This window comes from Podarcis raffonei, chromosome 2 (assembly GCF_027172205.1).
Source record: "Podarcis raffonei isolate rPodRaf1 chromosome 2, rPodRaf1.pri, whole genome shotgun sequence".
NCBI classification, from domain to species: Eukaryota; Metazoa; Chordata; class Lepidosauria; order Squamata; family Lacertidae; genus Podarcis; species Podarcis raffonei.
In genome coordinates this window covers 120,445,540-120,469,676 of record NC_070603.1, presented here as the reverse complement: position 1 = coordinate 120,469,676, position 24,137 = coordinate 120,445,540, and the positions used below count along the sequence as shown (strand labels likewise).

General features: G+C 46.7%; 2 protein-coding genes across 9 annotated transcripts in view; both read right to left on the bottom strand.

The window, feature by feature from the left end:
- Positions 1-355: 355 nt before the first annotated feature.
- LOC128409346 (zinc finger protein 345-like) lies at positions 356-8,899 on the bottom strand. 2 transcript variants are annotated; one of them, XM_053379717.1, is made up of 6 exons: positions 8,774-8,899; positions 5,921-6,412; positions 5,097-5,184; positions 4,731-4,813; positions 4,338-4,464; positions 356-2,388 (listed from the first exon to the last, which is right to left on the bottom strand). In XM_053379717.1, exons 2-6 carry the CDS (start codon positions 6,389-6,391, stop codon positions 1,016-1,018), a joined length of 2,142 nt encoding a protein of 713 aa, XP_053235692.1. In that variant the 5' UTR covers positions 6,392-6,412; positions 8,774-8,899; the 3' UTR covers positions 356-1,015. The 2 variants fall into 2 exon arrangements, with proteins under 2 accessions (XP_053235692.1, XP_053235693.1); XM_053379718.1 differs by having other exon boundaries at positions 5,112-5,184.
- Positions 8,900-13,458: 4,559 nt separating this feature from the next.
- The window catches only part of LOC128409338 (zinc finger protein 345-like), a 32,796-nt gene continuing 22,117 nt past the window's right edge, over positions 13,459-24,137 (bottom strand). For 3 of the 7 annotated variants that reach the window (XM_053379690.1, XM_053379689.1, XM_053379687.1), the window contains 5 exons: positions 22,160-22,580; positions 20,309-20,390; positions 18,335-18,417; positions 17,402-17,528; positions 13,460-15,504 (listed from right to left, as the gene is read on the bottom strand). In XM_053379690.1, the coding sequence (XP_053235665.1) occupies positions 13,886-15,504; positions 17,402-17,528; positions 18,335-18,417; positions 20,309-20,390; positions 22,160-22,573 (2,325 nt within the window). In that variant the 5' untranslated portion in view covers positions 22,574-22,580 and the 3' untranslated portion in view covers positions 13,460-13,885. Of the gene's footprint in view, positions 15,505-17,401; positions 17,529-18,334; positions 18,418-20,308; positions 20,391-22,159; positions 22,598-24,137 lie in introns of all 7 variants that reach the window. The other 4 variants (XM_053379694.1, XM_053379693.1, XM_053379688.1 and 1 more) reach the window with 2 other exon arrangements.

The following is a 24,137-nucleotide window of genomic DNA, read 5'->3' as shown; positions in this document are numbered from 1 at the left end:
GATTTGCCCATTTCCCCCTCTTTCACTACAGCAGGGATGGGATCCTGGATTGTGATGGTGGGAAGTATCCCAATTTCCCCCCCCCCCCTCCCACAGGGACAGAGAGCTGATCTCTGCTAGCATGCATTTAGGACTCCCAAAGTCCCTTCTGAAATGGGAGCAATGGTGCTCTTTTAAATGAAAAAGGCCATGCCATCAGGACAGCTGTGGATTTGCTACAGTTCTAAGAAGGGAGCTTGTGGAGCTTAGGTATGGCCAAGATGGATTCAGCAATCCTTAATTGTTAATTTTGATCTTTGAATGCAAGAGATGCAGACATTTTAATACAGTTCATTTCACACTTGATCATCCCTTGTGAAGACACTGTTTTATTTTACATGCATATTTTTGCTCTTTATCACATAGAAGATGCTGCCAATTTCTCTTTGCAGGGCTTACAAGTTTCAGAAACTAAAAAATGCCTTCACCTCTTCCACCGATAAATTGGAAATAAATATTCGCAAATGGGATCTTGACCCTCTAGCATTCTGTTCGTTCCCTGCCCTCTTGCTTTATTTAGGGCAAGTTAAAGAATTCACTTTCACGAGAATTTGTTCCTTTCCGGAAGCACAGCTTCTCCCCTGTGTGCATTACCACTGAACCTTTTAAAAAATACATCAATAATAAATACTGCTCCCCACTTTACGACAACGGAAGTTTGTGTTTCTACTCAAATTCTCTCCCCCACTCCCCACCCCTTTTTTATTTGTTGTCGTTTAGTCGTGTCCGACTCTTCGTGGCCCCCTGGACCAGAGCACGCCAGGCACTCCTGTCTTCCACTGCCTCCCGCAGTTTGATCAAACTCATGCTGGTAGCTTCGAGAACACTGTCCAACCATCTTGCCCTCTGTCATCCCCTTCTTCTTGTGCCCTCCATCTTTCCCAGCATCAGTGTCTTCTCCAGGGAGTCTTCTCTTCTCATGAGGTGGCCAAAGTATTGGAGCCTCAGCTTCAGGATCTGTCCTTCCAGTGAGCACTCAGGGCTGATTTCCTTCAGAATGGAGAGGTTTGATCTTCTTGCAGTCCCTTTTGTGAGCTCTTTGATGAGAACTGAGGCTTTTCTGGCTGTAGAAGCTCTTCCCGCACTCCAAGCAGGGATACGATTTATCCCCCGTGTGAATGCTCTGATGGTACGTGAGGTAAATAGCCTGGCTGAAGCTCTTTCCGCACTCCAGGCATTTATAGGGCTTATTCGCCGTGTGAACCAACGCTTGGTGGTTGGCGAGGTGTTCCTGCCGCCGGAAGGCCTTCCCGCATTCCAGACACGGGTAGGGTTTCTCCCCCGTGTGAATCCTTTTGTGGGAATACAGGTGAGACTTCGCTCTGAAGGCCTTCCCGCACTCGGGGCACTGAAACGGCTTCTCTCCCGTGTGGATCCTTTCGTGGGAACAAAGGGCGGCGCTGCATTTGAAGCTCTTTCCGCACTCCAAGCACCGATACTGCTTCTCCTCCGTGTGGGTCCTTTGGTGGCGGGTTAGCTTGAAACGGCAGCGGAAGCCCTTTCCGCACTCCACGCACCTGTGCGGCTTCACCTCCGTGTGAATTACCTGATGCTTATGGAGGTGCTTCTTCTGGTAGAAGCGCTTCCCGCATTCCAGACAGGTGTACGGTTTCTCTCCCGTGTGAACTTTCTGGTGGGAATAGAGGTGAGACCGATCCCTGAAGCGCTTCCCGCACTCGGGGCATGGATACGGTTTCTCCCCGGTGTGAAGTCTCTGGTGGGAAGAGAGGGTGGAACTGTGCCGGAAGCCCCTCCCACAATCCGGGCATTGATACGGTTTCTCCCCGGTGTGGATCCTCTGGTGCCGAATCAGATTATAGCGGCAGTTGAAGCTCCGCCCGCACTCCAGGCACCGGTACGGTTTTTCCTCCGCGTGAATCGCCCGGTGGTTGCTGAGGTGTTTCTTCTGGCTGAAGGTCTTTCCGCATTCCAAGCACCGGTATGGCTTCTCCCCTGTGTGAATCCTTCGGTGAGAAATAAGGCCAGAAGTGTAAGGGAAGCTTTTCCCACACTCGGCGCAAATATAGGGTTTCTCCGTGCTGTGAATTCCTTGAAGGGAAGCGACACGAATGATGCTTGTTCTGCACTCCGAGTGCTCGTAAGAATTCTCCCTTGGGTGGGTTTTGACGCTGGGTTTACGTCCCCTTTTAGAACTGCGACTCCCCCTGTTCACACGGGGTATCCCTGTTTCCTTTCTCTCATCCGTTTCTTCTCGGGCTGCAATTTCACGGTAGTCACATCCCCGAGAAGCGGACGATTTATTTCTCCTCTTCCCTTCATGTCCCTCCCTTTCCGATGTCTCTTTCCCAAGTAGATCTCCCTTATTCTGGGTTTCCCATTCGTCACCTTCTGCAACGAAGAGAGAGAAGCAGATAAGAGCCTGAGGGGAAAACATAGTCTTAAATCACTGAGCAGCTTCAACACTTGTGATCAAGGAAGAGCTGGAAGGATTTAGATGGGAAGCAGGCCTGACCACAGATTTAACTGCCTCACTTGACAGCTGCTGAGCTATATATGCTGTGGAGTTCAGCTTCTAGCTCAGATAGGAAATTCGTGGGGTGATCTGGGACTAATCACACTCAGCTCGGCCTACTTCACAAGGTGGTTGTACAGGTAAATGGAAGAACCATGCATCATCTACACTGGTTTCCAGTATGTTTCTGAGTAAAATTCAAAGTGTTCGTGCTGACCCTGAAAGACCTAAACGGCCTCAGCCTGGTATACCTGAAGAAGCGTCTCCACTCCCATCGTTCAGCCCGGACACTGAGGTCCAGCTCCGAGGGCCTTCTGGCGGTTCCCTCACTGCGAGAAGTGAGGTTACAGGGAACCAGGCAGAGGGCCTTCTCGGTGGTGGCGCCCGCCCTGTGGAACACCCTCCCATCAGATGTCAAGGAAATAAACAACTATCTGACAATGTATGATGCAACCAAAATGGAGGTTAGATACAGCATATGAGCATGTGAGGAAAAGGTTTAGTGAGAAACTCAAACAAGGGTCTTTCAAGCCAAATGTGGGGAAATATATACGTGGATGTCAGAGGCTCAGGAGCAGAAGAGCAGGGGAGAGAGCAAATAGAGAGCGGAGGAGACGAATCAGAGGGGAGCGTAGGGGAATATGACAGTGACCCGAGAGATTCCATGAGCTTCTCCAGCGAATCAGAAGATTCCCAGAAGGGGGCGCCTATGGTAAGGGCGAGGGGGGTCCCAGGGGGGACGCTCCATAAACAAGGGACCAGAGGGGACTCCCAAGGGAGCAGCGGAGGATCAGGACCAGTTCCCCCACCAGAGCACAGTGGGGGGGAAGAGTCACATGAGTCAGGACCAGCTTCTCCTCCAGCGGGGAGAGAAGATGAGTCAGGGGTAACCACGCCCCCATCGGGAAGTGGGGAAACGGAGGGAAGGCCAGGTCCAGCTAGCCTCCCCGAAAGAGGGAGCAGTGACACAAGTGTAACGGTCAGAAGGAAAGTGGGAGGCTGCGCGCGCGCGCCAAGTTCAAATGTGGAGGAGCGCGGGACAGCAGAAAACCCGGATTGGGAGCCAGGTCCAAAAGCCCGAAGGAGGGAGGGGGAAGAGTCAGGGGACTCAGCGTCAGAGGAGTCTAGGAGGGCTGAGACTCCGACTAGCAGGAGGGCCCAGAGAAAGAAGGAACAGAGGAAGAGGTGGAGTAAGGCTAGAATCTTAAACTGGTGTCAGGGGGGAGGAGATTCAGATGGGACTTCGACGGTCTAAGGTATAGACGTAGCGTTGCGCGCTGCGCATCTGGAAATGAAACTGAACTTCAATAAAGACTTTTTTACTTGAGGAAGAAGCAGCGTTGGTCTTGTGTGAGCTGGGACCTTGGGCAGCGCTGACAGTATATAACTTTTTTATTGGGGAGAAGTGGGGGAAATGGATGTAGGCTCTGAAAGAGAGCATACTTGACTCCTGATCAGATGTTTCTTGAGAGGCAAAAGAATCTCTTATTTGTGGGTACTTGAAACCAGGAAATCCCAGACTTTTTTCTGCCATGGATTGCTGTTTGGCCCAATCAAGAAACCTGCTCCATCTTCTGACATCCGTCGTCTTTCCAGCCAACCAGGAACTAGCTGAGATTCTAGTTCCACTTCCGTATAAACTCTGAAACTCCCATTCTGAAAAAGCCTGACCAGTTTTAACCAGTTAAACCATTGTTAAGAATGGCAAAAGTGGAGGGTGTATATTCAGAGAACGTCCTTTCAACATTAAAGGCACAGGCAGGGAGTTTCACTATATAAATTCTGAATTATGAAACAGAGATTATGATCCAAGAGAGAGCCTCACCGAGAGAGGACAGAATCCAAAGGCTCTCCTCCATGACTTGGTTATGCAGAGCTCTCTGGTCAGGATCCAGCAGATCCCACTCCTCTTCTGTGAACCACACAGCCACATCCTCAAAGGATACCGGACCCTGAAAGAAACAGAAAACGTTTTTTCTCCTTGCACATTGCACAAAGATTATCGACTAGCCACAATCAAAATACTAGTTGTGGTGAAGTGGCTGGTCATTATTCTCAATATTTAAATGGGGTTTTTTTGGTGTGTGGGGCAGACACAAGCCTTCATTAGGGGCAGCTTTGATAGAATCTAAGAGGAAGAGAGAGATCTGTTTAGGATCGAGAGGGGAGCAGGCGGCAAGGGTACCAGCCTCTTTCTCCCAGTGATTTATCCTCCTACCTGATCTGGTTTCACAGCTGCTCCTTCTTCAACACCGCAAGGAAGAGATGTCTGAGCAGGTATGTGTGGCTTCATTCTGTCACCTGTAAGAGACAAATGTGCCACGATCCCATTAAAACACGTGTACCTCGGAGATTGAGCAACTGCATGTCTCATTTAGGAAAGGTCCTATATGATGAGTGCATTCCAGCAGATTATACTCTTTATATTTCGATCATGTGGAAACCCGTCTCTGGCCCCTAACCAGAAATCAGGGGTGTAAAGTATTGCAAATAAACCAAGTTTGCCTTCCCCCAAAAGATAAAAGAGTTTCCTTCAAAATATGCAGTGAGAAAACAAACTGAAATAGAAGCCTTGAATCCGTACCCGGTGACCTCTGACCTTTGACGGACGGAGCCCTCTCTGCTTTAGGGAAATCAGTCCTCATTTCTGTCGCTGGATCCTTTACCTGAAACTGCAATAGTGATAGAAGACATCACATGGGGAGAAGGATTAAAAAAAGGGATGACAAAGGCAGAAACGTGAAGGATATTCCTGTTTGGCTGATTTCCAATAAAAGTAGGAAAATGAACAGAGGTTTTTTTATATCAACCCTTCCATTCCAAGACCCTTGGGAGTTTCAAACTCAAGGGTTCCCTGCAGATTCCAAACACCACCAGCCCCAGCAAATACAGACAATGTTCAGGATCCTGAAAGACCTACATTGGCTCTCAGTACGTTCCGAGCACAATTCAAAGTGTTGGTGCTGACCTTTGAAGCCCTAAATGGCCTCGGTCCAGTATACCTGAAGGAGCGTCTCCACCCCCATCATTCTGTGCGGACACTGAGGTCCAGCGCCAAGGGCCTTCTGTCAGTTCCCTCCCTGTGAGAAGTGAGGTAACAGGGAACGAGGCAGAGGGCCTTCTTGGTGGTGGAGCCCACCCTGTAGAACGTCCTCCCATCAGATGTCAAGGAGATAAACAACTATCTGACTTTTAGAAGTCAGCCCCGAAGACAGCCCTGTTTAGGGAAGTTTTTAATGTTTGATGTTTTATCATTTTTTAATATCCTATTGGGAGCCACCCAGAGTGGCTGGGGAGACCCAGCCAGATGGGTGGGGTGTAAATAAAATATTATTATTAGGGATGATGGTAATTTTAATTCAACATATTTTGGAGGACACATCCATAATCAAGATGAAACTCTCTCACCTGCTGCTCTTCCTGCTTCTTCTCCTCTGCCTGACTCAGGAGGAAACCTTCGGCCAGGGCCACTGCCTGGGAACTGCTCTCCGCTCCACATTCCCTGACCCAGTTCCCCATCTCTGGGGGGAGGACAGCCAGGAACTGCTCCAGGATCACCAGGTCCAGGATCTGAGCCTTGGTGTGTTGCTCTGGCTTCAGCCACTGACGGCAAAGGCGGTGGAGTCGGCTGCAAACCTCACGGGGTCCCTCGGCCTCCTGGTAGCGGAATCGCCTGAAATGCTGGCACTGTATGTCTGAGCTGAGGGCATTCTCCTCGCCCAGGATCTCCTGCATGGCTCTTTCCCAGAATCTCCCACTGCTCCAATTCTTGATAGAATTGTGGTCTCTTCCAACTTCAAGGGCAGCCATATTTGATCTGGGCACCAAGGAAGCCTCAGCCTTTTTTGGTCTATTTCTCAGGGCATAGGCTGTTCTCATGGGTCTTTTTGCAACCAAGTCCTGCAAAGCCAAGACATTTTTTCCATGTTAGAATTATCACGTTGTCAGTAAAAAGATTCCCTGTATTAGTTAAAGGAGCATGGTTCTCAGCTAGGGCCATATATCGTTCAAACCCAGTTTTCAAGTCCATATCGTGATTTATAATTTTTGACCTGGAAATATATCGCAAATCATGGTGTGTGTGTGTGTGTGTGTGTGTGTGTGTGTGTGTGTGCGCGCGCTTTGCAAAAATCACGATGCAGGAAAAACTGAAGCCGCCCAATGACTCTACATAGCTCCATCCTTATTTCAGACATCCTGATATATTGGTATATCGCAATTTTTAGCTGGTGATATATCACGATGTTAAAAACCAGATGTCGCCCAATCCTATTCGCAACCAGGTCTTCTTTCTCCTGGAAGGAAAGGCTGATGAATGCTGGCATTCAAAGAGATTGGAGGGCACAAAGGGAAAATAAGATTGCCCCCCCCCCCCGTATTCTCCCTGACTGTTGCCATCTTCTCCTCCAGCTTCACTTAGAGCAGGCACGTTCGTTTCGGGGGCCTAATCTGGCCCGCCGGTCGGTTTAATCCAGCCCCCTGCGGCAGTTTATTTCCTGGGGTAAAATCCTAAAAAAACCTCAATAACTTCAGTGCTAAAAAAAAACTCAACAACTTCAACCATAAAAATATCTCAACAACACTGAGGTAAATTCCTAAAAAATGGTCAACAACTTCAATCCTAAAAAAAAGGTCAACAAATTTAGTCGGCCCTTATGGCCCTTCACTTCATCAAATCTGGCCCTCTTTGACTGATAGAGTAAGTAAATAACACTGGAGTTGGTTTAAACCCATGGTTCCCAACAGGGGGGCAATTTGATTTTTAAGGGGGGCAATTAAAGAATGAGTTATTAACAGTTAATGGCCTTTTAGGCTTCCTCCACATGAATAGGAATTCACTTTTTGAATAATAAGAATTATATGTCACGGGGGGGGGGGGGACTGGGATTTTAGAGATGCTTAGGTGGGGCATGGCAAAAAAAAAGGTTGGCAACCACTGGTTTAAACCAAAATTGCCACTCAACAAAAGCAATGTCAATCGGATTCACTGCATCGCTTGCACACAGTTGATTAATCCGTTTATTCCACACATGCTTAAAAGCGTAAGGTCCAGAATATAAGCCGCAATTAAACTTTTCACGATCAGAATTGGGGTGGGGGGAGTGTGGCTTATATTTGGGCCAATATGGTACATCTCACTAACAGCAACTCCTCCCACCTATGGTTTTGAAGCTGAAAAACTCATAGATCTCCTACAATTCAGCACCTATGGGTGGGTGGGAGGGAAAGAGGGTTTCCTGGCCTCTCCTGCAATCCTGCTCTGTCATAGCCTGCTGCTCCCAGCTGGGTTTTTCGGATCCCTATTTTCTTTCCATTCTCCTTTAATTCAAATAAAAACCGCCTTGCGATCCTGGACTGAAGGCCGGGCGTTTGCGCTTCACAAAATGGAACAAGAGCAAGTAAGTAAACGCTTATTTTCAGCCGGGTTTTCCTTTGCTGGGTTTGATGGCTTGCCAGTTTTCAGGTTAAGTGCCTTCTGTCAGAAGCGTAGAATCGTGGCGTTGGAAGGGATCCCGGGGGTCATCTAGTCCCACCCCAGGGATCTGAATGAAAGCATCCATGGCAGGTGGCCATCAAAAAGTCCCCCGCGCGCATCTCGGGAGATGACGTCTGAATTGCCATCATGTGTGTGTTATTAAGTAAAGGTGAAGGGACCCCTGACCATTAGGTCCAGTCGTGGCCGACTCTGGGGTTGCAGCGCTCATCTCGCTTTATTGGCCGAGGGAGCCGGCGTACAGCTTCCGGGTCATGTGGCCAGCAGGACTAAGCCGCTTCTGGCGAACCAGAGCAGCGCACGGAAATGCCACGTTAACCTTCCCGCTGGAGTGGTACCTATTTATCTACTTGCAATTGACGTGCTTTCGAACTGCTAGGTTGGCAGGAGCAGGGACAGAGCAACAGGAGCTCACCCCGTCGCGGGGATTCGAACCACCGACCTTCTGATCGGCAAGCCGATTTAATCCACAGTGGCACCTGCGTCCGGTGTGTGTTATTGGAGGGGCATTAATTCTAATCGCAGCGCAATGCACAATTCATAGAACCGCAGAGCTGGAAAGGGGTCCCTTGGTGTCATCTAGACCAACCCCCGGAAATGCATTGGCCGTCTCAAGAGATGCAGACACAGCGCACCCCCAGCGGCTTCCTGGCCTTGCTGGAGGGAGCCCCACTCCCTGATTTGGGGGGGGCATGGGATAAACAGCCCCCCCCCGTGGGACCCTCTCCCTGGGGCACCCTGTGCAATGGGTACGGCGGGGGGCTCACCGGATTGCAGATGCAGCATTTGGAAATGACCCTCCCTAGTGGAAAAGCCAGGCAGGAAAAGGGGCTTCAGAGAGGAGGTGCTTTGGCTGCAGAGGACGCCTCCTCCTCCCCCCCCACTCCCAATTCACTTCTTCTCTAGGAATCGAGCTCGCTTCGTTTTAACCCTTTGAAGCCCAGCCTCTGCACCGCTTGCTTTCAAAGCAGCAGCCGCCAAGGAGGAAAGGCAGATGGGTGCTTTGCAGGCGCACTTCAGGTTCCCAAACGATCATAGCCCATGGAAACAGCCCCGCCACAAGGCTGTTTTTTGCGTGGTTACAAAGCACGGATCCACATAGATCCTCAGGATTTTTGCAATGGGTCACCCCAAATTCACCATCAGGTCACATAGCATGTCTATGGCTACAGCCTGCAGCAAAAAAAAAGCATGCACCCACTGTTGCCTGGGGCCGCAATGGTGCAAAAACGTGGTTACAAAGCACAGATCCACATGGATCCTCAGGATTCTAGCATTGGGTCACCCCAATTTCACCATCAGATCACATAGCATGTCCATGGCTACAGCCTGCACACACCCCCCCCCACACCCACTGTTCTGTGGGGCCGCAATGGCGCAAAAACATGGTTACAAAGCACGGATCCACACGGATCCTCAGGATTTTTGCATTGGGCTACCCCAAACTCACCGTCAAATCACATGTCTGTGGTCACAGTATGAACCACAAAAATCATACATCCACCGTTTCGTTCAGAATATTTTTTTTCTTGTTTTCCTCTAAAAACTAGGTGCATCTTATGGTCAGGTGATTCTTATGGAGCGAAAAATACAGTATATATCCAAGGATTTTTCCTCCAAGGACCCCCATACCACGCACTTGGTTCTCCTGCCCTCCCCATTTTATCCTCACAGCAACCCTGTGAGGTAGGCCGGGCCGTAGCCATGTGTAGAATCGTAGTGTCGTGGAATTGTGGCCTCAGAAGGGACCCTGAGGATCATCCAGTCCAACCCCCTTGCAACGCAGGAACAGGCAGCTGCCCCAGACGGGGATCGAACCAGCAACCTTGCCGTTATCGCCACCACGCTCTAAGCAACTGAGCTATCCAGGGAGCAAGGACTGGGGGGGGGGGCGTGTCCAAAGCATAATCAGGTTTTAAAAACAACAACAACTCCACCATCAACTGGGTCAAGTCAGGGAGGCGTGGAAAAGGCCGGCCGTGAGCCACATTTTATGTCATAGAGCAGGCATCCCCAAACTTGACCCTCCAGCTGTTTTGGGACTACAACTCCCATCATCCCTAGCTAACAGGACCAGTGGTCAGGGATGATGGGAATTGTAGTCCCAAAAACAGCTGGAAGGCTGAGTTTGGGGATGCCTGTCATGGAGCCATAGAACTGTCGAGTTGGAAGGGACCTAGGGGTCATCTAGCCCAACCCCACTGCGATGCAGGGGTCTTTTTTGCCCGACGTGGGGCTTGAACCCACAGCCCTGAGATTAAGCGTCTCATTCTCTGCCGACGCAAGGAGCTGGCTTCACGGAGCCCGTGTGGTGCGGTGTAGTGGTTAGAGCGTCGGACTCCAACCCTCCTGTGATTCCCAGTGACTGGCACCCAGAGGCATCACCAGTAGCAGCCACAGATGGCCTGGTCATCCATGAGTTCCTCCAGTCCTCTTTTAAAGCCAGCAGTGGTGTGCAGTGGTTAGTGTGTCAGGGTGGAGGATGGATGGCAGCTAACGGATTGAGGTTGAATCCTGACAAGACAGAAGTACTGTTTTTGGGGGACAGGGGGCGGGCAGGTGTGGAGGATTCCCTGGTCCTGAATGGGGTAACTGTGCCCCTGAAGGACCAGGTGCGCAGCCTGGGAGTCATTTTGGACTCACAGCTGTCCAGGGAGGCGAAGGTCAATTCTGTGTCCAGGGCAGCTGTCTACCAGCTCCATCTGGTACGCAGGCTGAGACCCTCCCTGCCTGTGGACTGTCTCACCAGAGTGGTGCATGCTCTGGTTATCTCCCACTTAGACTACTGCAATGCGCACTATGTGGGGCTACCTTTGAAGGTGACTGGGAAACTGCAATTAATACAGAATGCGGCAGCTAGACTGGTAACTGTGGTGGCCGCCATGACTGGTCCTGAAAGATCTTAATTGGCTCCCAGTACGTTTCCGAGCACAATTCAAAGTGTTGGTGCTGACCTTTAAAGCCCTAAACGGCCTTGGTCCTGTATACCTGAAGGAGCGTCTCCACCCCCATCGTTCAGCTCTGACATTGAGAACGATTTTGAACGGGAAGAACTTTAGGGGAGGTGTTAAAACAAGTAAAGTAGGGATTGCTGCACCTCCAGATTGGCTGTTTCCTTCCATCTCCTGCTTTTTTTGCACCACACACACACAACCAGCCATAAAAGTCCTGAATTTCAGCCATGCTTGAAATTGTAGCTGGTCATGGTGGGGAAACCTCAGCCCTGGAAGCCAAACGCCTTCACCAGTCATGCTCCATACCTCTTTTGTGGTGTTCTTTGGCTGCATACACACCATGCATTTAAAACGCATAAGTCCCCCCCCCCAAAGAATCCTGGGAACTGTAGTTTGTTCAGGGTGCTGGGAATGGTAGCTCCATGAGAGGTAAACTGCAGTTCCCAGAATTCCTATGGGGAAGCCATGTGCTTCAGACGTACGGCATGTATTGCTCTGGAAGTGGGATTAATCCTGTCTGTGTGTGTCTGACTGAAATTCAGCCTATTGTACAAATGTCACCTCCATCAATCGGTCACTTTTGCCTTTGGCCCCTCCCACCATCGGCATGCGGCCCCCAGAAAGTTGCTCACGAAAGGCTGTGTTGTTGGCCAAGGCACAGTCTGACCCCCTCCTTTGGTAATCCTCACAGAACTCTAGCCCAATGGCTGCCATTAATTTGATTTTGAATTGATTTTAAAATGAATTGATTTTAGAATGCTGTGTTATTTTTATTGTTGTTATCGGCTCCGAGACCACCTTCGGCTGGGGAGGGCGGGATATAAATAAAATATTATTATGATTATTACTGTGAGGAGATTTGACCACATGTGGCCTCGTATTTCCATAGGGTGGTGGAGAAACCAAAGGGAGCAAGCAGGAGGAATAATTACATTTCACTCCTGCTTCGTAGTGAACAAAAATAACTATTAGCCAGCAACAGGTCTACTCTTTGGGGCAGACCTGGCGAAGTGAGCTGGGAGATCCCTCAACATACCTGACTTCTGAGAAACTTACATTCTGGGACCTGACATCCAGACGTCTTTAAACTCAGCGCTGGATCCTTAAAGTCACTTCCTTCTCTCCTCACACCCTGCCCTTAAGTTTTTAACATTTGGCGTTTTATTATGTTTTTATATCTTATAATGATTTTATTAGTTTTCCAATTACAACAATCCAGTAATAGCCTCATAATAACAATGTCAAATTATAATACACTCTCTCCCAGTTTAGGAATTCTTTGATGGTGACTGGAGTTTGTGCCTTCTTCTGAAACATTTCTTGCACACATCATTGAGCAAACACCGGCCAGGAAATCACACAGTCCAAAGCTGGAATTATCTCTTTATTAGCAAAACATGATCTTCACAGACTGGGCTGAGTGTCAGCCTTAATGAGCACAGCAGTTCATTCCCTGTATGTGTTACCCCATTACCCCATGACGCGGGTGGCGCTGTGGTCTAAACCACTGAGCCTCTTGAGCTTGCCGATCAGAAGGTCGGCAGTTCGAATCCCCGCAACGGGGTGAACTCCTGTTGTTCTTTCCCAGCTCCTGCCAACCTAGCAGTTCTAAAGCACACCAGTACAAGTAGATAAATAGGTACCACTGTGGTGGGAAGGTAAACGGTGTTTCCGTGCGCTCTGGTTTCCGTCACGGTGTCCCGTTGTGCCAGAAGCAGTTTAGTCCTGCTGGCCACATGACCCAGAAAGCTGTGTGTGGACAAACGCTGGCTCCCTCAGCCTGAAAGCGAGATGAGCGCTGAAACCCCATAGTCGCCTTTGACTAGACTTAATCGTCCTGGTGTGCTTTACCTTTTTTTTTTTATAACCCATGAAACCAGTTGCCGAGACTAAAGGTCCCTGCCTTCTCACAGCTGTCTATGTGGGGAGCCATCTCCAGAGCTTTTCCCAAGCAATCAGAGACTGTGCCTGTATGTCCTTCTTTGCTCCTCCCTTTTCATGCCTCTTTTGGTTCTGGGAGTGAGAGGAGATTGTCGCAGCAGGAGGGGAAGACATCTGTGAGTCTTCACATTTCTACCTCTTTACTATTCCTATTCACCTGCTTTGGCTTTCCCCCGATTCTGGTCTTCTTTCTGCCACAGACTCTCCCAGCTCACTAAGCCCGGTTACCTCTTCAGCTTCCGACTTATCCTTCTCCCAGACTTCTCCCCCTTCTCCCTCTGACCACTCGCTGTCCTACCACCAATCCCCAGGCTCTAAGCATTCTTCCCTTGATGGTTCCCCAGCCTGTTCCTCCCACTGTTCCTCTGCTTCCAACCAGTCCCCGACAACACACACAACAAACTTCTCTATACAGTGGTACCTAGGGTTACATACGCTTCATGTTACAGACGCTTCAGTTTACAGAGTCTGCTAACCCAGAAGTAGCACCTCAGGTTAAGAACGTTGCTTCCAGATGAGAACAGAAATTGTGCTCCGGCGGCGCAGCAGGAGCAGGAGGCCCCATTAGCTAAAGTGGTGCTTCAGGTTAAGAACAGGTTCAGGTTAAGAACGGACCTCCGGACCGAATTAAGTTCTTAACCTGAGGAACCACTGTACTTTCCCCCTTGTATGAATTCTCTGATGGGAAGTGAAACCTTTTTTGCAGATGAAGTCCTTTCCATAATCTAATCATTTATACAGTCTCTCTCCATTGTGAATTCTTTGATGATCAGTGAGACGTCTCTTCTGTGGCAATGTAAAGGCCACACCTTTTTAAGTATTTACATAAATGATCCTTTGTGTGAATCCTTTTGAGAAGTGAGTTGTATCTTCTTTCTGAACCTCATTCTATATTCAAACATTAATATGGTTTCGCCCTTTGTGAATCCACTGATGACAACAAAAACGTGTGAGTCTCCTGAAGCTCTTTCCAAACATTTTTTTTTATAGTTTCTTACCTATGTGAATTCTTTGGTGATTACAGATACTTTTCTTGCAGCTGAAGTTCCTTCCACATTCTAAGCATTGATATGGCTTCTCCCCTGTGTGAATTCTTTTATGTTTCGTAAGGTGAGATTTGTCTCTGAACCCCTTTCCACACACCAAGCATTTGTACGGTTTCTCCCCGGTGTGAATTGTTTGATGGAAGAGAAGGCTAGAACCGTCTTTGAAGCCCTTTCCACACTCAGAACATTTATATGGTTTCTCCCCTGTGTGAATTCTTTCATGAGAACTAAGGTGGGCCTTCCCACCGAAGCTCTTTCCACATTGGAAGCATTTGTATGGCTTCTCCCCACTGTGAATTCTCAGATGGGAGGTGAGACTTTGCTTCAAGATGAAGCTCTTCCCACATTCCATGCACTTATATGGTAAGTCCTGTGTGTGAATTCTTCCATGGGAAGTGAGCCTGTGTTTGGAAATAAAGCTGCTCCCACATTCCAAGCATTTATATGGTTTCTCCCCAGTGTGGATTCTCTGATGATTAGTAAGATGTACCTTCCGAGTGAAGCTCTTTCCACACTCCAAGCATTTATGTGGCTTTTCCCCTGTATGAATTCTCTGATGGGAAGAAAGGCTAGAACTGTGACGGAAGCTCTTTCCACATTCCAAGCATTCAAATGGTTTCTCCCCTGTATGAATTCTCTGATGGGAAGAAAGCTCACCACTGCGAGCGAAGCTCTTTCCACATTCCAAGCATTCAAATGGTTTCTCCCCTGTGTGAGTTCTCTGATGAAAAGTGAGACTTGTCTTATGGGTGAAGCTTTTCCCACAATTCAAGCATTTATATGGTTTCTCCCCTGTGTGAGTTCTCTGATGAAAAGTGAGGCTTGCCTTATGCATGAAGCTCTTTTCACATTCTAAGCATTTATATGGTTTCTCTCCTGTGTGAATTCTTTGATGGTAAGTGACGCTCTTTTTGCAGCTGAAGCCCTTTCCACACTCCAGGCATTTATATGGTTTCTCCCCAATGTGAATTCTCTGTTGGGAAGTGAGCTTGGAGCTCTGAGCGAAGCCTTTTCCACATTCCAGGCACTTATAAGACTTCTCCCCTGTGTGAACCATTTGGTGATTAGTAAGATATATCTTCCGAGTGAAGCTTTTTCCACATTCCATACATTGATACGGTTTCTCCCCTGTGTGAATTCTTTGATGATAACTGAGTCCATGCTTGCAGCTAATGCTCTTTCCACATTCCAAGCATTTATATGGTTTCGCTCCACTATGAATTCCACGATGGAAAATGAGTGTGGAGTTTCTCGTGAAGCTCTTTCCACACTCAAAGCATTTATATGGTTTCTCCCCTTTGCAGTTTTGGCAATGTGCTTTACATTTTCTTTTAGAACCGAAACTTTTCCAATAATCCCGACACTTCTTTTTGTTCCTTATATCTGTTTTTCCTTTGACTGCAATTTCATTGCAGTTACTACCCTGAGAGGCTGGGGGTGTATTCCTTCCCATCTTCTCTGCTTCACTTTTCCTTCTCTCCTTTTCATTCTTTGTGCATCTTTCCAGTGACTCTTTTCCAACTCGTTTTCCTTTATTATTGGTTTTCGATTTGTCACCTGCAATGAAGAGAGAAATAGCTAAAAGCCTGTGGACAGAAGCCTCAAATCACTGAATACAATCACTGAACAAATCCACCTGGTACGCAGGCTGAGACCCTACCTGCCCGCAGACTGTCTCGCCAGAGTGGTGCATGCTCTGGTTATCTCTCTCTTGGACTACTGCAATGCGCTCTATGTGGGGCTACCTTTGAAGGTGACACGGAAACTGCAACTAATCCAGAATGTGGCAGCTAGACTGGTGACTGGGAGCGGCCGCCAAGACCACATAACACCGGTCTTGAAAGACCTACATTGATTCCCAGTACGTTTCCGAGCACAATTCAAAATGTTGGTGCTGACCTTTAAAGCCCTAAACTGCCTTGGCCCAGTATACCTGAAGGAGCGTCTCCACCCCCATCGTTCTACCCGGACACTGAGGTCCAGCGCCGAGGGCCTTCTGGCGGTTCCCTCACTGCAAGAAGCCAATTACAGGGAACCAGGCAGAGGGCCTTCTCAGTAGTGGCGCCTGCCCTGTGGAACACCCTCCCACCAGGTGTCAAAGAGAACAACAACTACCAAACTTTTAGACGACATCTGAAGGCAGCCCTGTTTAGGGAAGCTTTTAATGTTTAGCACACTACTGTATTTTAATATTGTATTGGAAGCCGCCCAGAATGGCTGGGAAAACCTAGCCAGAAGGGCGGGGTATAAATAATAAATTATTATTATTATTATTATTATTATTATTATTATTATTATTATAACAACTTCAATGCTTGTGATAATGGGAAAGCTGGAAGGACTTGGATGGGAGGCAGATTTTAACTGCCTCTGTTGACTGGTGTTAACTGACAGCTGGAGTGCTATGGATTTGGGCCATAGAGATGTATGTTCATCTCCTAGTGAGAGGTGAATCTCATTGGATGGTCTTCAGCCAATCACACGCTTTCAGTCTAATCAACTTCCCCCTATCTTATAGGTTTGCAAGGCCTATACAAGCATTAATTCCCCCCTTTAGATTTTTATTAAATGCAGTGTTAGGATATAAAAGTTTTTAATCAAGAAAAATAAATAAATACTCCTAGATTGGAAGATGGAGACTTCAAGTGCTGGAATAGAGGAAATGTGCAGAAAATATTAGATATATTGAGAAAGATCAGGAGTGGGGGGCCCTTTTTAGTTACTGGCCAAATTTTTTTCTCCATAAGAGGGACATTATTATTATTTCAGTCAAACCAAATCTGCTCCATCTCTTATGCCAGTCAGCTCTCTGCCCCAACAGAAAATGGCTGGGAGGACAGTGTAGATTTGGAACAGCGGTTTGCAGAGGGGCATAGTTCAGAAGGCCGAAGCTGGGAAATACTGGATGGGGAACAGCTAGGAGAAGAAACACTGGGGGAGAGAGAGGGTTAGCAGATTCACAGTCGTCGGACAGCATTCCTCCACCCCCCTCCCCAAGGTTGAGAAGAGCTCAGAAAGTCTCAGAGCAGAAAGTGCAGAGGATACAAACTCAGATTACAAGACATGGGAGCAACGTAGATTAATAGTGACGGGGGGGGGTAAACCTTAATTGGGAGCACCACCACATAGGAGATGTGTTCTTTGCTCTCTCGCTGGGATTATTAAAGAATCTAACTGGTAAGATGTTCCTTTCATTTGATCTTCTTATTTACTGGCATGGGGGAGAAAGCCAATTCCCCAAAGCCTGACATCTTTGATTCATCAAAAAGCCAGCGAAGCTATACAAAAGGAAGCGGATGAGCCCATGCCCCGTGTGCGGGAAGGTCTTTGCCACCCAGTCGAGCGTCAACCGACGCTCCAACACTATGGAGCTACATCAGAATATTGGGGTTCGCCGCGCACAAAAAAGTACTGAATTTCAAAATGGGCATTATGAACCAACAGGGAGCCTTACCCAGAAAGGCCACGATGCCTCTATTTTCCTCCATGACTTCCTTGTGCAGAGCTCTCTGGTCAGGATCCAACACAGCCCACTCTTCTTCTGTGAAATGTACAGCCACATCCTCAAAGGACACTGGACCCTAAAAGAAAAAAGGAAACACCTCCTTGCATATAATATACAGATGAGTGAGGTATAAGTAATAAGTTATTATTATTATTATTACTATTATTACTATTATTATTATTTGTGATTACTGACCGGCACATTCCTGTGACGCTGCCCCTCCCCAGCAACACCTCTCCCGTTAGAATTTCTGCTCCATGATTGCAGTCATGGGATTGTTGTCTATCACATGACGGTGTATGTTTTGACTCCACAGAGTGGGAAGTGACAGAGACAGGATGTTTGTGTTACTGTGTTCCGTGAAGTGGGACTATTGTCCTTTGTTCTTCTCTTTGCTGTCTGATGCTAGAGAGAGAAGGAGCTATGTTGCAGTGCTCTGTGTGTGTTTTATATGTAAACAAAGTAGATTAGCCAAAATGCTGAGTTGCTGAGGTCTGTTACGCAAGCTGCGAACACTCTGCAGATGCCTAAGTGTGCCGATGTCTGTTGGCATCGGTCGCTATGATGTTCGGGCTGAAGAAAGCTTTTGAAGCTCCCAAACGAACAACCAGCAGGGAGAGAACACGCCTGTCGGGCATGTGTCTCTACCAGGGTCCTACTCGAGTGTAGGACGAGCTCCTGACATCCCCAACCCTAATTCATACCAACCTTGAGTGTTCATCCCTTGCTGGAATATGACCTTGAACTTGGAGGGGTGTGTAGAAACTAATTTCATTCACTTTGATTTTTGCTCTCACCCACCGCTGGTATGTGGCCCCTGAAAGATTGCTCAGATAAGAATGTGGCCCTCAGTCTGAACCACTTTCCCCACCCATCTCCCACCTGATCCGATTCCACAGCGGCTCCTTCTGCTCCGCCACAAAGAGGAAATGAATGAGGATGTCTTGGCCGCTTCATTCCCTGGCCTGAAGGAGACAAACAAATGTGTCAGAGAGCCATTAGCACATCCTCGCCTCTGAAATGAAATGATGGGTGCCTAACTTAGAAAAAATCCTAGCTTCATATGTGGTGGTCTTGTAGTAAGGTTAAAGCTTACTGGGAAATGATATATAATGAATTGAAAAGGTTGTTTAAAATAACCTTTGTAAAAAAAACGAAAAGCTTTTCTTTTGGGAGTTATAGGGACAGAACTACCTAAAGTGTACAGAAATTTATTCATGTATGCGACTAGAGCAGCAAGAATGTTGCTTGCCCAAAAATAGAAATAACTTCTAAAATACAGCAAAACAAAACACACCCCATCCCCACCTCTCCTAGGTTTTCGGAGACCTGGCTGGTATTTTCTTAACTGCTGGAGGAAATGTTGGTACTTGGATGGTAATGAATGGTCATGAATGCTGGTGAACAAGGTACATATCAGGTCCGAGAGGAAAACAAGAAAGGAATTTTTGCCTAGAAAGTTCATAGAAGAGGCAACTTTGAAGACCTTCTCAACTCCACCAGATTCACAAATTGGGCAGGTTGAAATGTTATTAATCCTGCTATCCAAAAAAGTGTGTCCCCTGGAAAGCTAAGGTCTGCAAATGGTTTTTCTTAGAGCAGCAGTAAGGGTGATAAAATACCTCCAGGAACAATGTATTTTTTTTTTTATAACTGGCACCAATATGAATAAGACATTTGTGTGATTGAATGAAAGCCCCATCACTTAAAGTAGAAAGGAATTCCCTCTTGAATAATAATAATAATAATAATAATAATAATAATAATAATAATTTATTATTTGTACCCCGCCCATCTGGCTGGGTTTCCCCAGCCACTCTGGGCGGCTTCCATAGAAACCAATAATACACTAAAATATCACACATTAAAAACTTCCCTGAACAGGGCTGCCTTAAGATGTCTTCTGAATGTCAGGTAGTAGTTTATCGCTTTGACATCTGATGGGAGGGCTTTCCACAGGGCGGGCGCCACTACCGAGAAGGCCCTCTGCCTGGTTCCCTGTAGCTTTGCTTCTCGCAATGAGGGAACCGCCAGAAGGCCCTCAGCGCTGGAGCTCAGTGTCCGGGCAGAACGATGGGGGTGGAGACACTCCTTCAGATATACTGGACCAAGGCCGTTTAGGGCTTTAAAGTTCAACACCAGCACTTTGTATTGTGCTCGGAAACATACTGGGAGCCAATGTAGGTCTTTCAAGACCGTTGTTATGTGGTGTTGGCGGACGCTCCCAGTCACCAGTCTAGCTGCCGCATTCTGGATTAGTTGTAGTTTCCGAGTCACCTTCAAAGGTAGCCCCACGTAGAGCGCATTGCAGTAGTCTTGAAACATCGGATTCACTCTAGTGGGAAAGAAATTAGGCCAAGCCTCAGTATTAAGACCAGGGCTTTTTTTTCAGTTGGAACTAAACAGAACTCAGTTCCGGCACCTCTCAGTGAGGCTACAGGGAACCAGGCAGAGGGCCTTCTCGGTAGTGGCACCCTCCCATCAGATGTCAAGGAAATAAACAACAATCTGACTTTTAGAAGACATCTGAAGGCAGCCCTGTTTATGGAAGTTTTTAATGGTTGATCTTTTATCGTGTTTAATATTCTGTTGGGCACTGCCCAGAATGGCTAGTGAATAGATGATGATGATGATGATGATTATTATTATTATTGGAGGTGTTCACGGTGAGTTCTGATGCCTATTTTTCTAGAAAAATAGCACTGATAGACTATCAGAATGTCAGTGGAATTTCCTCAGTACATTTGAGAAGAAGTTGGTTCCAGTTCATTATCTCGAAATAGCAACTACTTCCACGGAAGTTCAATTCACAACATGGAGAGAGACCAAATTGAGATACATCGCACTGATCCTCACCCAACTGCTTCTGTCTGGGGTCTGATGGAGTCGTCTCTGTCGCAGGGGAATCACCTCCCATTTCAGCAAACAGACCCTTTACCTGAAACAACAGCAAGAAGGACAGAACATATTAAATGGGGAGAAATGACACAGCTGAAAAACTTGATGATTTCTAAATACATTTGGACAGGGAGTACAGAATTTTGCACCCACAGTCTGACCTGCTTGGGACCATGTAACAACGCTTAACCTTTTAAAAAAGTTAATATTGTTTTATTTCTGCTTTACATTTTAAAATATTCATTTAAACAACCTTAAAATATCAATGACTTCCCTTCTTCTTTCCATGGTTCATTCTGCATAACATAAATCCCTGCATATTTTACACAAACTAAACCATTCATTATTCCATTATTACATCCATCAAAGCTTATTTACACTGTTGAATTTATCTTAATGCTGCCAACGTTTTAAAAGTCTACACAATTTCCCTCTATATATTCAATAAACATTTTCCAATCTTCTCCAAACATATGTTCTTCTTGTTCTCTTATTCTGTATGTTAGATCTACAAGCTGTGCATATTCCATCAGCTTAAGTTGCCATTCTTCTTTGGTTGGGACCTTGCTCGTTTTCCATTTTTGTTTTATTGATTCTAAATGCTGTATTAACCTGTCAATCATATAGTATGAAATTTACTAAAATTGTGATGTTCAGCTATCAGCTTACCTTTTTCGTGGCTGATTTGTTACCAGTGTTATGTAGATTGCAATTGTGTTACTGATGTTCTGCTAATTATTTTACATAATGTTGTTCTGTTATGTTTTGCTATGTTACTGTTATTTATTGTTTGCAAGCAAGCCGCTTTGAGACTCATTTGAATGAAAAGTGACATGGAAATATAATAAATCAAACCAAATCAAATCAAAATCAGGGCCAGTCTACTAGGGAATACAGTGGTGCCTCGCAAGACGAAATTAATCCGTTCCGCGAGTCTCTTCGTCTTGCGGTTTTTTCGTCTTGCGAAGCACGGCTATTAGCGGCTTAGCGGCTATTAACAGCTTAGCGGCTTTAAGAAAAAGGAAACAAACTCGCAAGAACTCGCAAGACGTTTCGTCTTGCGAAGCAAGCCCACAGGGAAATTCGTCTTGCGGAACGACTCAAAAAACGGAAAACTCTTTCGTCTTGCGCGTTTTTCATCTTGCAAGGCATTCGTCTTGCGAGGTACCACTGTAATTGGAAGAAACAAGATTTACCAACTATCAAAGAATGGCAGATGAAGATGATGGGCTATATGGAACTTGCCAAACTGACCGGAAGACTCTGAGACCAGAGAGAAGAGACAGTGGAAGAAGATTGGAAGAAGTTTAAAGAATATTTGAAAAACTATGTGAATATTTAAATCTTAGAATAGCTTTGGAAGTAGATATAGGCTGTAGGGTTAGAAGTAGAAGGTAGTGTATTTTAAAATAGCATTATTTGTAAGTGATAAAATGTGAAGATTTTTATGGTAAAAGTAGGTGTGATAAAAAATGGTTAAAAATTATGATATATGAAACTGCTAAAGATGAAAATCAGATAGGGGGGACTTGGGGAAGCTCACCTAACAATGCTTAGAAAAAATAAGGAGAAGACAAGAATTTGTTTGTATTATTTGTATTTCTGTTTGTATTGTTTATTTGTGATATAAAATGAATAATTTTTTTGAAAAACAACAACACAAAAGCAGAAAACCAGGGCCAGTCAAAGCAGTGCCTTCCAGATGTTCAACGCCAGCTGCCATCAGCCAATGCTCAGAGATGATGGATTTAGTCCAACAAATTCTGGGGCTCCTGTTTTTCAGGTTTAATGTAGATTAAACATTCTCACCTGCTGCTCTGCCTGCTTCTTGACCTCTGCCCGACTCAGGAGGAAACCTTCGGCCAGGGCCACCGCCTGGGAACTGGTCTCCGCTCCGCATTCCCTGACCCAGTTCTCCATCTCCGGGGGGAGGACAGCCAGGAACTGCTCCAGGATCACTAAATCCAGGATCTGAGTCTTGGTGTGTCTCTCTGGCTTCAGCCACTGACGGCAGAGATGGTGGAGTCGGCTGCAAATATCCCGTGGTCCCATGGCCTCCTGGTACTGGAAGTGCCTAAACTGTTGGCAGTGCACATCTAAGCCATGGATGTTCTCCCTCAATGTCTTGTGTCTGCTTCCAACCCAAATTTCCCCAGTGCTCCCAGTCATGATGCTATCAGGCTGTCTTCCTTCTTCGAGGGCGGCAGAGTCTTGTTCTTCCATCTCTTATCTGCAGAAAAACATTCTCTGATGAAAATATATTTTTCATTTTGATTGCTCATACAGCGGATGCTCAGGTTGTGAACATCATCCGTGTGGGATGCACGTTCACAACCCGCAGCGGCGCGTCTGTGCATGTGCGGGTTGTGCATGCGCAAAACCCGAAAGTAACCTGTTCCGGTGCTTCCAGGTTTCAGCGGGTCTGTAACCTGAAAAAACGCAACCTGAACCATCTGTAACTCGAGGTATGACTGTATTGTGAATTATGTAATACACAACATTTCTTCCCCCCATTTGAGATCCGGTACACTGCTTCTGCATATGAAGGTTCTATTGCTCACACAGCTATTCATGTTCCTCTCACGCTGCCCATTCGTGGGATCCCTGCCCAAAATCTAACTACAGTGGTACCTCGGGTTAAGTACTTAATTCGTTCTGGAGGTCCATTCTTAACCTGAAACTGTTCTTAACCTGAAGCACCACTTTAGCTAATGGGGCCTCCCACTGCTGCTGCGCCACTGGAGCACGATTTCTGTTCTCATCCTGAAGCAAAGTTCTTAACCCGAGGTACTATTTCTGGGTTAGTGGAGTCTGTAACCTGAAGCGTATGTAACCCGAGGTACCACTGTACCTGGACCAAGACCGCATCTTGGTCTACCTTAGGTTATGGACTCTCCTTTCTTGGTGGTTTTTAAGCAGAGGTTGGATGGCCATCTGTCATGGATGCTTTAGCTGAGTTCCCCGCATTGCAGGGGGTTGGACTAGATGACCCTCGGGTCCCTTCCAACTCTAAGATTCTATTATCTATCAAGTGCATCCTCTTCCTTTCTGCGTCCATACACAGACTCATCAACCAGAGAGAAACATACCACATCCCTGCCTAGATTCCTCCCATTGCTATATTCAGCGATCACTAACAAGGACTGTTTTCATCTACGCTAGTGGCCAAAATTGTGGAAACCATTCGGAAAAAGTGTATTTCTGAGGTCTGATGGCTCATAAGACCACTTTTCTTTTGAGTAATACCATAAAATTATATATCAATGGAAAGATAATTTAATGAAGAATGCAATGGAACAAAGTTTGTTCAGTTATCTGTATTCTATCAAAAGTTATAGCCAAATGACCAGAAAAAGGAAACACAACTTGTTTAAGTTGATATGCAGTAGCTTTCATTCCTTTGAATGAAGCCAACAAGCACGAGTGTTTAGAGAGCCAATCGTCTGTTATGAGCCATCAAACCTAAGAAATACACTTTTCCCAAAAGGTTTCCACAATTTTGGCCACGAGTGTATGCTTTTTAAAGCTCGGCTTTAACTTTTGTAAGCTATCCATCTGCAGAGGCTGCATGGAATCTCCAACTGTGCCCCACTTCTGACTCTCGATGGCAGTGGGCTGGATGACGGCCCAATCATTTTCTACAACTCGAGGCTGGCATAGCCCAAAGCACACTTGCCTCTCTGCCCCTTCTCGCATGAAGAGTAAAGGTAAATGGACCCCTGACCATTAGGTCCAGTCGTGAGGGACTCTGGGGTTGCGGCTCTCATCTCGCTTTACTGGCCGAGGG